Here is a 12644-nt window from a genome sequence, read left to right as displayed (position 1 = left end):
CAGAACTGAGAAGGAGTGGGAGTTACATCAAAGAAGCCAAGAAAATAGGTGTTTCCCTGTTGATACAGAGCCACCATCCTACTTAATCAACAGTGCCCAGGCCCTGTTAAGCAGATTAGCCAGAATCTGCTGTTCAAAACTGATCCATGGCTATAACAGAAAAAACACAGGCTATTTTCATCTCAAAACCTTTATTATCTAATTATTTCTAGTGAGAGAAGACAAAAATCCCAAACACGCAGAAACAAAGAAAATTCTCAAAACCTGATATAAGAAAACACTGAACTTACCCAAAGTTTGTCTTTCATTCTCCATGTCATTGCTTAGGTTATCTTCTGAGGCATTATCACTGATATCACTTACATATGAGTCATCATCTGATACCTGAGTGTAGGGTGGGGGAAAAAGCAAGCTACATCACTCATTAAAATAACCCAATATGAATATGAAAACTGTTATTTTCCACAGCAATTATTGGTTTAATAGATTTGAACTGTTTAAGCTGTGTTTCAGTACTACAGAAAAGTGCTAAAAAATTCTAAGAAGACACAACTGAGTTTAGGAGTGATCACCATCATTGAAAATTCAACTACTTTTTTTAATGGAGACATGTGTCATCTTCTTGGTCTCAGAACTAAGAAGGCTTTCCTCATATCAAAAGCCAAGGCTTTTATGGAGCCCAAGAGAGGTGACAAAATGAGTTAATAAATTTCAATATACATGACATCAGCCTTAAGGTACCTACAGGGACCACAAGGACAGGTAACAATGAATATTTCTGTGATGCAGTTTCTTAAGCACCTGTATAATGACTCAGGCAGACAGCATACTACATGCAGTATCTGTATACTAGCTACCTAATCGCCATTTGCCTTGATGTGTATGTAAGACTTCTCCACTAAAATTGTTAGATTCTACCGTGAAGAGTCAATAACAACAAATAAATATATGCAGCATGTTAATTTATGCTTGGAAAACTTTCATTTCCTAGCAGTCATCTGATGTACAGTTTGCACTCAGAAAGACTGCATGTCAATTAGCAGATAAGAAACTACACGAGAATGATGTCAGTCTTATTGCCCAGACCTCATTTTCTGAAGAACTGGCAGACAGTAGGACCTCTTGTGCATCAAAAAATTCTGTGAGAGAGTCAGCTATAGACAGTCTGCTTTCATTGGAGACCTGGTGAACCAGACCTCTGCCTTCTTCTCTTGAGTTTTCCTGTTCAAAAGAAATAAACATTTTGAGAGGGGAAGTACCACAAATAGCATTCATACATGCAATTCCACAGTCACATAACTTAAAAGAGCTGTAAAACACTGGAAGAAGACTGCACATGCTCCTCTCCAATTTAAATGAAAGGTAGCATGTGTTTCAAAGAGGAATTCAAAACCAAGGTAAAACAGACCAAAGAGAAGAAGGAAAAAAGAAGGGAAAAAATGCAATGCATATTCACTAGGTCAGTTATAGGCCTGCATATACTTTTTCCTCTAAAAACAAATACGCAAAAATGATTTGATGTTTGAACAGCTTAGCCAGATATATACAACTGTATCATCAAAAAGCCCCCAACAGGAAAGAAAACTCCCATCTCTTTATATTACTTCCTAGATTCACATTCCTTTCTGACCATAGCAAATGAAGCAAAATAGCTTAGTATATTAGTCTTTTCCTCCCCAAGCCTTGTTTAATGCAAAGCACAAAGCCTTTTGTTGTTTCCATTATAATAGCAAGGTTTTTGTAGCTCTTTTTCTTCATTAACTTTCTGTGTTATGCCTTGAAAAGCTTTCCTTCGTATCCACACCTGAGATGGCTCCACATTAACCAAAACCAACATATCAAAGCCATGGAATTGTTTTGGCTGTTGCAAGGAATGTATGACTGCCACGGAGATCTTGGTAACTCCTACCATGGAAGCTCTAGGTCACTGGTGTAAGCAGAATTCCTAAACATGGCCTAGCAAAGGTGAGGTGACCAGTGAGAGTTGGTTCATTCTGTGGGTGCAGTAAAAAGGTTGGAGGACATTGTGTGCTACTGTTTTCCCTGATAACTCCACCAATGCTAAGGAAAAGAGCTGGCTGGCCCAATGCAGTTTGTAGCTGCTCTCAAGTTTTTCTGCATGAGATGCTTTACTAACATGTAACCCACTGCCCTATCATAATTTGGCAGGAATTGTAGTATTTTACTTTCAGAACAACATAATGAACAGTCTGAGAAGTCTATAATCAAACTGACAAATTTTCTTTCAAAGCTTTTCTGCTGGTAGGTTTCACTATAGTACCTGCTGATAATGGTAACATGGTAACAAACCAGTGTGTTACACAAAAGCCTTGAAAAAAACCCCACCCTTCTGATACAGCAGGAAGAGAAAACCTCAATATTGTCCCTCCTGTGGGAAGACAGTTACACTAGCCTATAAGTTAAAAAAAAAAATCATAGACAAGAGTAAGCATCATTACTGGGACTGTTTCCAACACTCTTGAATCTGAGAAGGAAAGTGAGCAGGAAAGGCTCATAAAAGAACAGCAGATTTTTGTATCCAACACATGAGAGCTTCAGGTTGTCTTCTTTCATGTTGCCTCTCTGGAATGATAAACTACAATTAAACTACCCAAACTAAATTTTTCCCTTATGCAAAGGCTTGAGATACTATTTTATACTGCTGAAATTTTCACAGGTCTATCATAGCATCTGATGTATGATTTAGTGACAAGTTTTGTGTAGTGGCCCTGTCTCCCTCAGGCCAGCACTACTGTACCATAGTCCTCAGACAAAACCAAAATTTCTCCAGTATAAGCAATTTCACCCTTAAGTTCCATCCCAAACCATGCCAGAGGGAATTTGTGAATGAAACCTCTAAAGGACCTTTGGAAAGCTATTTTTATCATGTGTGTCTGTGTGTATATAGTGCATAGAACAAGTTTCAGAAATAATCCACGGTCATTACAAGGACCACCATTTAAGAAAAAATAAAGAAAAGAAAGAACTGAAATTAAACAACAGTCCATTAATGCTTTTCTGCATAGCAGTTTAAGTGCTGTTCAAATTCTCATGGGATTAATAGCAAAAAGTGTTAGAATGATCAACTACTTCAAGGGAAAAAAAACAAACCCAAAACTGAACAGCTAAATATGACCAAAACACAGCTCCACTGAAAAAGAACTAAACCAGAAGTGAACAGATGGAATGACTAAACTGGCTTTTAAAATAAAAGGAAATAATTAGTTATATAAAACCCCTGGCATTACATCCACTCAAGTTCTAATGAAAGATTTACACTTCAAGCACAGGAGAGGTTTCTGTATGAGTTAACATTTAGGAAAATCCATCATAAATAACAGAGTTCTGGCTTCCCTTACTGACACCATTAACACATAGATCTTATGACCTATAATTACACCATACTCACATGCACTCTGCAGTGAGCCAAAAACCTGTCTGAACATCACTGCATCTCAGACTGTCTAACTGGATATATAGAAGATTCTGTGGCTTCACACAAAGAAAACTAAATGGCTGAAAGGGCTCTGTATGTCCCATCAATTTGATCCTTTCATAGAAATGTCTGATAATTGTTTTAAACCTTACATGATCCACACTGAGAGCCAACATTGTGGGCTAATGATACTTATACAAGCAACAAAAGTTCTACAGAACCTGAAAGTTAACAAGGGACTAAGGGTGAGAGAAACAGGAGCATGAGGGTAACAAGGTGGCAGCTCTGTTCATGCTGAATCAGAAGCAGGCAGGAGGCAAGGGAGAACACCAGAAACCAGTAACAAAAAACAATGGAAGGTGTGCTCAGAAAACCTGCTCACAAGGAAAGTCTTTGAAATCAAATACCACGCAACGCAACGCATCATCAGGAATGACTCACAACCAAGAAAGCAGACTCATTTGGCTAACACAATACACCACGGGGAAGACAGGAAGAACAGGACAAGATGCAGCTATACAGCACTGTCTAGATGTAGGGGCTTGAGGAACAGACACCACTGAAAGAGGAAATCCATACCCACCTTCACCAAATCTGGACTTGATTTTGCATTAGATGCTGAATCAAGGATCATAGATTCGGCATGTATTCTGCGTAACCGGTCTTTAAGATCTGTGTTTTGTGCTATTGCCTGGAATATTTAACAAAAATATTGGGGATATAAAGTTCTCCCATCTAACTTGAATGTGGTTTTATTGTATAAAAAGGGGAAAAGATTATGTAAAGTGCAGTATAAACCACCACCACATCATTTTTACTGGTTCAGCATACCGTTTATTATAAATGCTTCAAAGTTTACTCTTTATCTCTCAAAACTATTTTTGTTCAGTGTGAGGGAAAAGGCACATACATAGGAAAAAAGTCAAAGATGGGCAGGGATATTTCAAAGTTTCCAAATTATAAACTAATTTTGTGCATATTTTTTCTTTTAAAGCTCCCTTCCTTCACCCCCATCTCCAGCCTAGCCTCTCTGCACCTTAGTTTTTACTCTTGCCACATCCAAACCCATTTGATTTTCCCATCAGCCTGGTATAGTGACAATTCCCTTTGCCTCTCACTGACAGAGAAACAAGACTTAAATTCACACAGGAACCGGTATAATTTGTGTCCTTTCAGATCGTAATAGCAATGATCAGAATAAAACAGTCTCTACTGCAAACTCATGTTTGTTACATGTTATTTACTCATGCTGGGTGCATCTGATGGACAGATGTCAATTTGAGTAGACTTGTATGAAGAGAGTGCAACCTTGCTTGCAGTGAAAGTATCTCTGAAATAAAAGATCGGGTTACGAATTTTGGAACTACACTGAAGCCTTATTGCCCATTTTAGAGATCTGGATCAATACTAGGATTTGGAGAATCCTGCTGTTTACACATCGCTTTATCCCACAAATGCTTCTGATTTTGGCAGTGATTTTTGTTGAAAATATTGTGGGGGCAAGAAAGACAGTAAGCTTAAAGTAATGATGGAGAGGAGAAAATAATTTCTGGCTTTACCTATATGAGGTCTGAATTTGCCAGGCATAAATCACTTCTGTGTCATGTGTTTTGCACTGTGTTATGCAGAATTTACACAGCTCTTCTGTAATAGCATTTCTCATTTTTGTGGTTTGCTACAAAATGTTTTCTTCCTTCTGCTGTCTTCTTCCTCCCCCAAAACTAAAAATATTGTACTTTTCCCCATTCTATATTTGTTTTTCTTAGACTGTGTATAGGTCAAGGATACTATCTTAACAAGAGAGGAGCAGAGGCAGAGATGCTAATTTTGTGGTGTTTTATCTACTTTAAATCTGTTCACTTTTCTTCCCCTGCCAGGCTGATGAGAACAAAACAGATTTATGTTTGATAGCTTTCAACCCGTGACTCTGACATATTGTTCCTCCTGTACAGAAAACAAACTAAAATGAACAACAACAAACAGTAAGTCAAAGTCATCAACACAGGACTCTCTTGCAAGGAAGTCTTAAAAATACATCAAGTTTACATAGCTGTGCTTCCATACATCTGCAAAGGAGGCTTATCCCTTTTTCCTACAGGATCTCTGCTGTACAGGCTGAGAAAATTTCTGTTGATGTCATGGCTTTATATACCTGTAGGCTAAAAATAGCCCTCACAGGGGTTAACCTCTGCTGAAAGTGCCAAGGTTCACAGATAACTTCTGGACGGGCTACAAAAGGCTTATTAAGATTCAGATTAGACATAAAAGAATTACTTTTAAAAGATACGTACAGGGTGAAGATGGACAACAGAATTTTATTGCCCAGGAAAAAAACTAATTCATGCTAAGTTGAATGTTCACTAAGTTCAGTAATCTTAAAATGAATTTTTTTAATATAAAATGGTAGGCAAATAACACTGGAAAAATACGAGTCACCTATTCAAATATCAGCAGTGGAACATCAGAAAGCCAAAACCAAAAAAGTGCAAGTGAGTGAGTACAGCTATTAATCAACAGGTTTCAGCTTTCCCTAAATACTATATATCATGGCCTCTAAAGGTCTAGGCAAAGAGGCATGTTATACATGTAAAAAATATAACCATATGCAGCTTTTGTAAAGCAAAGGGAAGTTTTCACATCAAAATAATTCTAAGATGATCTATATTACATACATCAGTGCCAGAAAGTCTTCCCTAGTATTTGAAAGAAATACTTAAATTTTAAGGTCATGGTGATGATGGCCCTCATTGCTCTGAAATCAGATCACTGTTTGGTTGATACACTCAAACATGACCAACCTGAATGTTCTAGTCTCTACCAATTACATAAAGCACATCAACCGACCCCCTCCACCCACCTTTTTAAAAAGCACAATCTTTTGTCATTTAGAACTCTGCCCTAACAGCTTCATCGCTGCTTTTAGAGGACCATGAGATAGTTAAGGATGGAAGTCAATAGAAATAAGTTGTACTTGAATTTGCTTTGCAGTGTCCTGGTGCAGCATGGTGAAGTTCTGGTGCATCAGAAGGGACAGCTAAGTGCTCTCAGCCACTCTCACCTTTATTTTATGCCAACTCATACAGTGAATACTTGACTGCTCTTTATGTAAAAGAAAGGAAAAGGAAACCTGCAACCTACCAGAACTGAGTGATTAAACAGTGTGTGTTTAGAAAGACAGTAGACTCATTGTCACAGAGCATGATACAGATTACATGATAGACCTAAATCAATCTATCAAACTTCAATGATTTCACACCACCTTTAACATTTAGGAAATTCTCTTTGAAAAATACCATATATAATAACTTACTGTGGTTAAATACTGCAAATTCTAGCACAGAACAGACACTAAAAAAAGAGAAATTAACTACTGTAAAATTTAGAAGTAGTATCTGAAGTTTGGTGAGCTTCAGCATGTCACTTACAGATGTTAAGGCATTCTTCAAGCCAACTATTTGTGCAGATGGAGATGAGGATGCATCGTTCTCCAGCATCTGCTTCAGCTTTTCTCTCTCTGTAGATATGGTGCTGAATGCTGACCTCAAGGTGAAGTAAACTAGAACCATTTCATAAAAAGCGACAGTTGAAAACAGCTGCTGAAAATTGTATACACACCAGTTATGTAAAACTTAAAGGAAACATCATTTATGGTGACAGAAACAAGAATTTAGGTTGAGAGATCCAGGGTGGGTTACTAAAAACAAATAATATTAATCAAGGTTATAGGGCAGATTATTTTAGTAGGAGAAATGTTTATGGTGAATGCTACTGTGTTGACTATATTAGCCACAGTCAAAATTACTCTGATTATTTGTGACAGATGGCAACAAAGCTAACTAACCACATCTGCTCTTCACTTGCTTTTGTTCCCCAATTAGCTTGAATCTTCAGATGGTCATGACTCTATTCCACATTCCTTTACAAATTCCAGTGGGGGAGAAGAGACGAAAAGAAAAAAATGAAATAGAAAAAAAGCATGAAAAAAAGCAGCTATAACACACACTGTGCCACAGCTACAGGGTTAGTAGTTTCCTCACATGCAAGTCAACTGTGATGTTTTGTTATCTCTTTCTGGGATAAAGAAATTTCCGCTTGTTAGATGATTTAATGACTCAAAGGGTCAGATCCTGCGTGTTATGCTGCTACTTTTACTCCTTCCTAAGGCTCCATCGCCAGCCTGAAACATTTAAATCACACCACAGATCATGTGATTAAAAAAATCACTAGATTTTTAAAGTGGAAATGCACTTTTCTTTTTTTTTTTACCTGTAAGACATTTAATCTTCTCTTTAACCACACTCGACAAAAATGTATTTGAGCAATATTTGTTTACGTAGGTTTTCAACATTCATCTAACTGAAGTATTAGAGAATTTTTGAGGACCTAATCAAGCTCTGTAATATAGTCATGGGAACTGCCAGTGCAAAAAATTAATCCATTTATATGGAAATGGAGATAGAAATCATGAGCATGGATGCATGAAAATGGCAAAGAACAAGAAATCTCTGATACTTCTCTCTTTAAATCATCTACTCAGAGTTAACCTGAATCATTATCTCTTCATTGACTAGTTAAGTAACCTAATTTAGTCTCCTAAGAAATTATTCTTAAGGTATATTCCAACAATGTAAATCATTACCAAAGCTAATTCTCATACTTCAACCTACCTGAAGAAATCTTTAACAGTATCACAGGGGGTGGGGATGGTGATATATCCACTATGATCTACTCTCTTAGGCTTTAATGACCAGAATCCTCAGTGACATTAAATGCCATGTTGTATACTAACTTATATTGTCAATAATTATTGCACACTAAACAATTAATGTTACATTTTATTTAATTTGCATAAAATGTTTCTTCACTACTCTTTATTATTTTTGAAGGGGAATGCTATAAATTAACTCCTGAAAAAAATCTTTGTCCTCTTAATAAAATGATACTGCAGTAAATAGTACCAAGTTAATTACCAAGTTAATTGCCCCTTCAAATGTATGGATCAATCTAACCAAAATTTCCAACATGGACATAGCAGGTAAGATTATCTTGAGTAGATAATTTCTTTGTTCTGCTTAACAGCAGCTTTTCCAACTGCTGAAGTACCATCCCCACTCCTTTTCTTTTATATGAAAACATATATCAGTTTTGACTATAATTGACTTCATGAAGTTTACTACTTAGACACATTCCTTACATAACAGAATCAAGATACATCAGCACCAGAGGGGAAAACCAAGTAAAAAATGCTTATTGATAACATCAACCATTATCATGTGCCAATGGGGACAAAGCCAATACTTCCAGAAGTCCTTCAGGTACTTTAAATGCTTAAGTGCCTTCCTCACCGAGATCACTTAAACAATTAAAATGTATCTGGTGTGAAAGTGATGGAGCAAAGCTCTGCTAATGAAAGATGATTCTGAAGGAAGAAATATTTCTAGTCAAGCTCCCCCTCTGGCTCCTTTGCATGATTTTACTCTTCTGTATTCACTAAAAATAGGTTACTACCATAGCAACCCTTGCATCACCAACAAATGTTGACTGAAATACAGCGAACCACACTAAGTACAGAAACACACATGTGCTCATATGCACACAAAAAACATCAGAGTGTAATCTGCTGTTGTGTTTCTAGCAACTGATTGTAAGTATTTTACTTTACAGAAAAAAAAGTGCAATCTGGGTTTTTAGCATGTAAAACAAAGGGCTGTCCACTATTAAACAAACATAAAATAAAGTGATGATTAAGTCATCTTTTTCAAATGTCTCAAGGTCTCAACATTTGCAATTCCTCAAGGAAATTAAAGGAAGGGAGGGTGTTTTCCACTTTTTCTAAACATCAAACAGAAAGAATTCTCAGAAGTCACATCATTATTCAAGTTGTGAAGCTACAAAACCACATACAAAAGAGAATTTCACTTACCTTTATGTGCAACATGAAATAAGTCCTCTTGCATTTTAGTAAATTCTGATGATGTTTCAGAGCCATCAGAGTAATTTTTCTCCTCTACAAAATCTATTGTAGATAAGTTTGGATTGGAAGCATGCAGTCTCATAGGGGCAGAAAATACTGAAGGCACCTGCAAGGAGAGTAGCAATTTCTGGTGTTTTTCTAAACTGTAAAGAAGATTTTGTTTTATTGTATCCACCTGGGTTACATGTTGGAGACACCAAAAATGAAAAAAGTACTGACAATTACCAATAACTTGAAATTAATCACACCTGGCAAATGAAACCAGATATATAACTTTGCCCAGGATACCATAATGGGACATTGGGCAAAACTCAAAAAAACAAGCCCCCTGAGAGTTGTAAAATATGCTATGCTATTTCCCTGCACTTAATAGTATCTAATCGAATGGCCTCTGGATGCAAATGTGTATAAAACTATCTAGAGAATTTGCAAAAATCTTTACTGATAAAAAACCCCCAATATCACAACACTCCAAACTGGATAGAGACTGAAAACATGCATAAAAAACATGGAGAGTCTCCTGAAAGTAACAGCACAGATCCTATTGCAGATATCAATGACAACATATTTGTGTTTTGTCTGATATATGACCACTTAAAATGAGCTGGCATGGGACACTACCTAGAAAGGATTTGTATTTCCTGAACTGGTCATACCAAGAAGTGATCAATAACTAAGGTTTGGAGAAAGATGGGGGCTGAAGGGACTGGAGTTACCTGTAACATTCCTTTAGCCTCTTTCCCAACAACTCTGGATCGCCACCTCCTGTGTGTTCTCTTTTCCTTCTTTGGGCTTTCAAAAGGTCCAACCTTTTAACAACACACAGGACAAAACCAATTCAGATTGCCATAAATCTAACAGAGCTAAGAAGAAATATCTAGATCCTTTGGGATTTGGGGTTGATTTTTGAGGGGAATTTTAAGGGAAAACTTTTTGTTTTGTTTTTAAACAACAAACCTGCATAGCATTTATAGCAGGTGCTGAATATGTCCTGTGAAGAACATCCATGCTCTGTAACAGCTGGTTCATCTCCAGTAAATATGTGTGACAGTTGGAGAGGTCTGTTTTGAACAAGAGAATATTTTCAGTTGCCCTGAAGTAACAGACATACTGACAGGGTTTTTTTCCTTGGTAGGTTAGTCCTATTTTGATTGTAGCTAGCTTAAGTTATTCATTAATCAAAAGCACATTATTAGACTGCTGGATAATAAGCTTTTATCCTACCTGCAAGTTCAAATTCAGAATACTGAAATCAATCTACAGGGTATGAATAATGATCATGATATTTTTTGCTAGATGGTTGCAGGAAAATGAGAATCATGTGATAACTGCAGTTTGGGACTGGTCAGAGCTCCTCACGATGAGGGTAACAATGCCACAGGCATCAAGACTAAATTGTATATTCAGAGCCAGAGGTAAGGCTCCTCTGTATTAGACATAAAGGTCACTGGTAGAGAGAACTTTACCAAATAAATACCACACATACACTACCAACATAAGAAAGATCATCTTGCTCTTAAGAAAGCATGAAAGCAGAAAGTGACTTTCAAGTACATAGATTTAGTGCTTTTTAAATTACTAGATTTTGGATGCTTCCCTTTTTTGAATACCCAGCCTAAGGAAGTACAAATCTTACTACTGAAGGTGATGTCTCTATATAAAAGAAAATGTACCGAAATACACAGGTTACTTGAAGAGATGCCCACAATTAATACCCCACATACAAAATTACTAGTCCCTTTGCAAACAAGTTAATCAACAACCACCTCTTTCCTTCCTCCAGTTTCAGAGAAAACTCTAACAGTAATGACTACTTATAGTATAGTATTCTCATTGTTAAGAAAAACTAGGGAAAATATTAGACTACTTTCAACTCCCTTCAAATATCGTTACCTCTTGAGCATTTTTCCATATCTTCAGAAGACTGTAGCCAAGATGAAATCCTGGACTCGTTACTCGAAAATGAAAATGACATGTTACCTCCAGTTGACATTGAGTTCTGTTTGGTCAAGCTGCCTGCCTGTTCCAAATAAGAACAAGTGACTTATTAACAAACAATATTTTAATGCTGTATGCACAAATTTTGACAACCAGCAGTTGAGGTCCTCGATCATGGACAAGGACTGAAGGCACCGATTACATGGAGGGAAAAGAGTGTATGATCTAGACTAGGCATACAGTCATTGTGCATGCCAGCATATCTAACATAACTGCCACTCACAAGCAGTAGAAATACAAAAGAAACCATAAAAAATTTGCTTAAAACTAAATTTTGAGGAAGGGCAAAGTTCTGCATAAATTAAGTCAACTTAATACAATTAAAGTACCATATCTGAACTGGCAAATTTGGACATTATGTTCCTCCTCCATGCTCCCCAAAGAAGCTTCAAAAGTAACTTAAATGTAACAAGCACATGTTTATTAAAGCTATTTTTCAGTGATAAAGCAAGAGGTACTAGATGTTACTTCAAATTTTTCCTCAAGGTTGTATGACTTCAACATGGATTTGGCTTGAGAGGCCTTAATACTTGTATGACCATATGCCTCATCTGGGTAAATACTCCTATTTTACTTAGACAAGTTTCAGCAGTGCTCACTATCAGATGCTGCAGGAGATGCTGGAAATTCTGTGAACGAGCTAATTGAGCAGTACAATTAGTTTCCGATGGGAAGACATTTCTACTCAGTACTATTAACAGTTGACTGTAGCTTATAATGCTGTTTTCATCTCTAACTAAATACAAATAATAGCCATTCAAATGCCTAATTATTTGAACACCTTACTAAGCCTTTCCTTTTCAATAACACCTATGTCAGGAAGTTACACAAATTGCATGCTTTGTCAACATCTTGTTTAAAATCAGTTTACAAATGTTTTGCCTTAAGTGCCATTATGCAATCACTTTACTGGTTGGCAGAATAGCTGACTCAATTGTTTTGCTCTTCTCTGAAGCATAAGATTTCAAACTTCATTACCTCCTGCTCACCTTATATGAAAACTCTGGTAGTACTAGTTTTAAATCTATTAATAAGAAACATTATCCACACCTCAGTCCATTGCAGCTTTGTTACCTGGTCTTTTTAAACTTACAACCTGAGTTGCAGAGTAAAATAAAATGCACTATCCATGTGATGTCACTATGCAATAGCAGTAAGCATCAATAAGCACACTTATTTTTAAATTAATCTATTCAGTCTAGCTGTTTTATTCCTACATAAAACTGTGAGCTTTAG

General features: G+C 36.7%; 1 protein-coding gene across 1 annotated transcript in view; it reads right to left on the bottom strand.

The window, feature by feature from the left end:
• OSBPL3 (oxysterol binding protein-like 3) overlaps positions 1-11453 on the bottom strand; it is a gene marked incomplete at its 5' end in the record, with an annotated part of 28965 nt that extends 17512 nt beyond the window's left edge. Inside the window, 8 exons of the mRNA XM_009079135.1 lie at positions 291-384; positions 1087-1221; positions 4020-4127; positions 6862-6992; positions 9360-9516; positions 10127-10219; positions 10368-10471; positions 11304-11453. Of these exons, the coding sequence (XP_009077383.1) occupies positions 291-384; positions 1087-1221; positions 4020-4127; positions 6862-6992; positions 9360-9516; positions 10127-10219; positions 10368-10471; positions 11304-11453 (972 nt within the window). The remainder of the gene's footprint in view (positions 1-290; positions 385-1086; positions 1222-4019; positions 4128-6861; positions 6993-9359; positions 9517-10126; positions 10220-10367; positions 10472-11303) is intronic.
• Between the last annotated feature and the right edge of the window lie 1191 nt (positions 11454-12644).

The sequence above is a fragment of the Acanthisitta chloris genome, unplaced genomic scaffold, assembly GCF_000695815.1.
Source record: "Acanthisitta chloris isolate BGI_N310 unplaced genomic scaffold, ASM69581v1 scaffold44937, whole genome shotgun sequence".
NCBI lineage: Eukaryota > Metazoa > Chordata > Aves > Passeriformes > Acanthisittidae > Acanthisitta > Acanthisitta chloris.
Note: the sequence above shows the minus strand (reverse complement) of the source record. Positions and strands in the feature narration are given on the sequence as shown.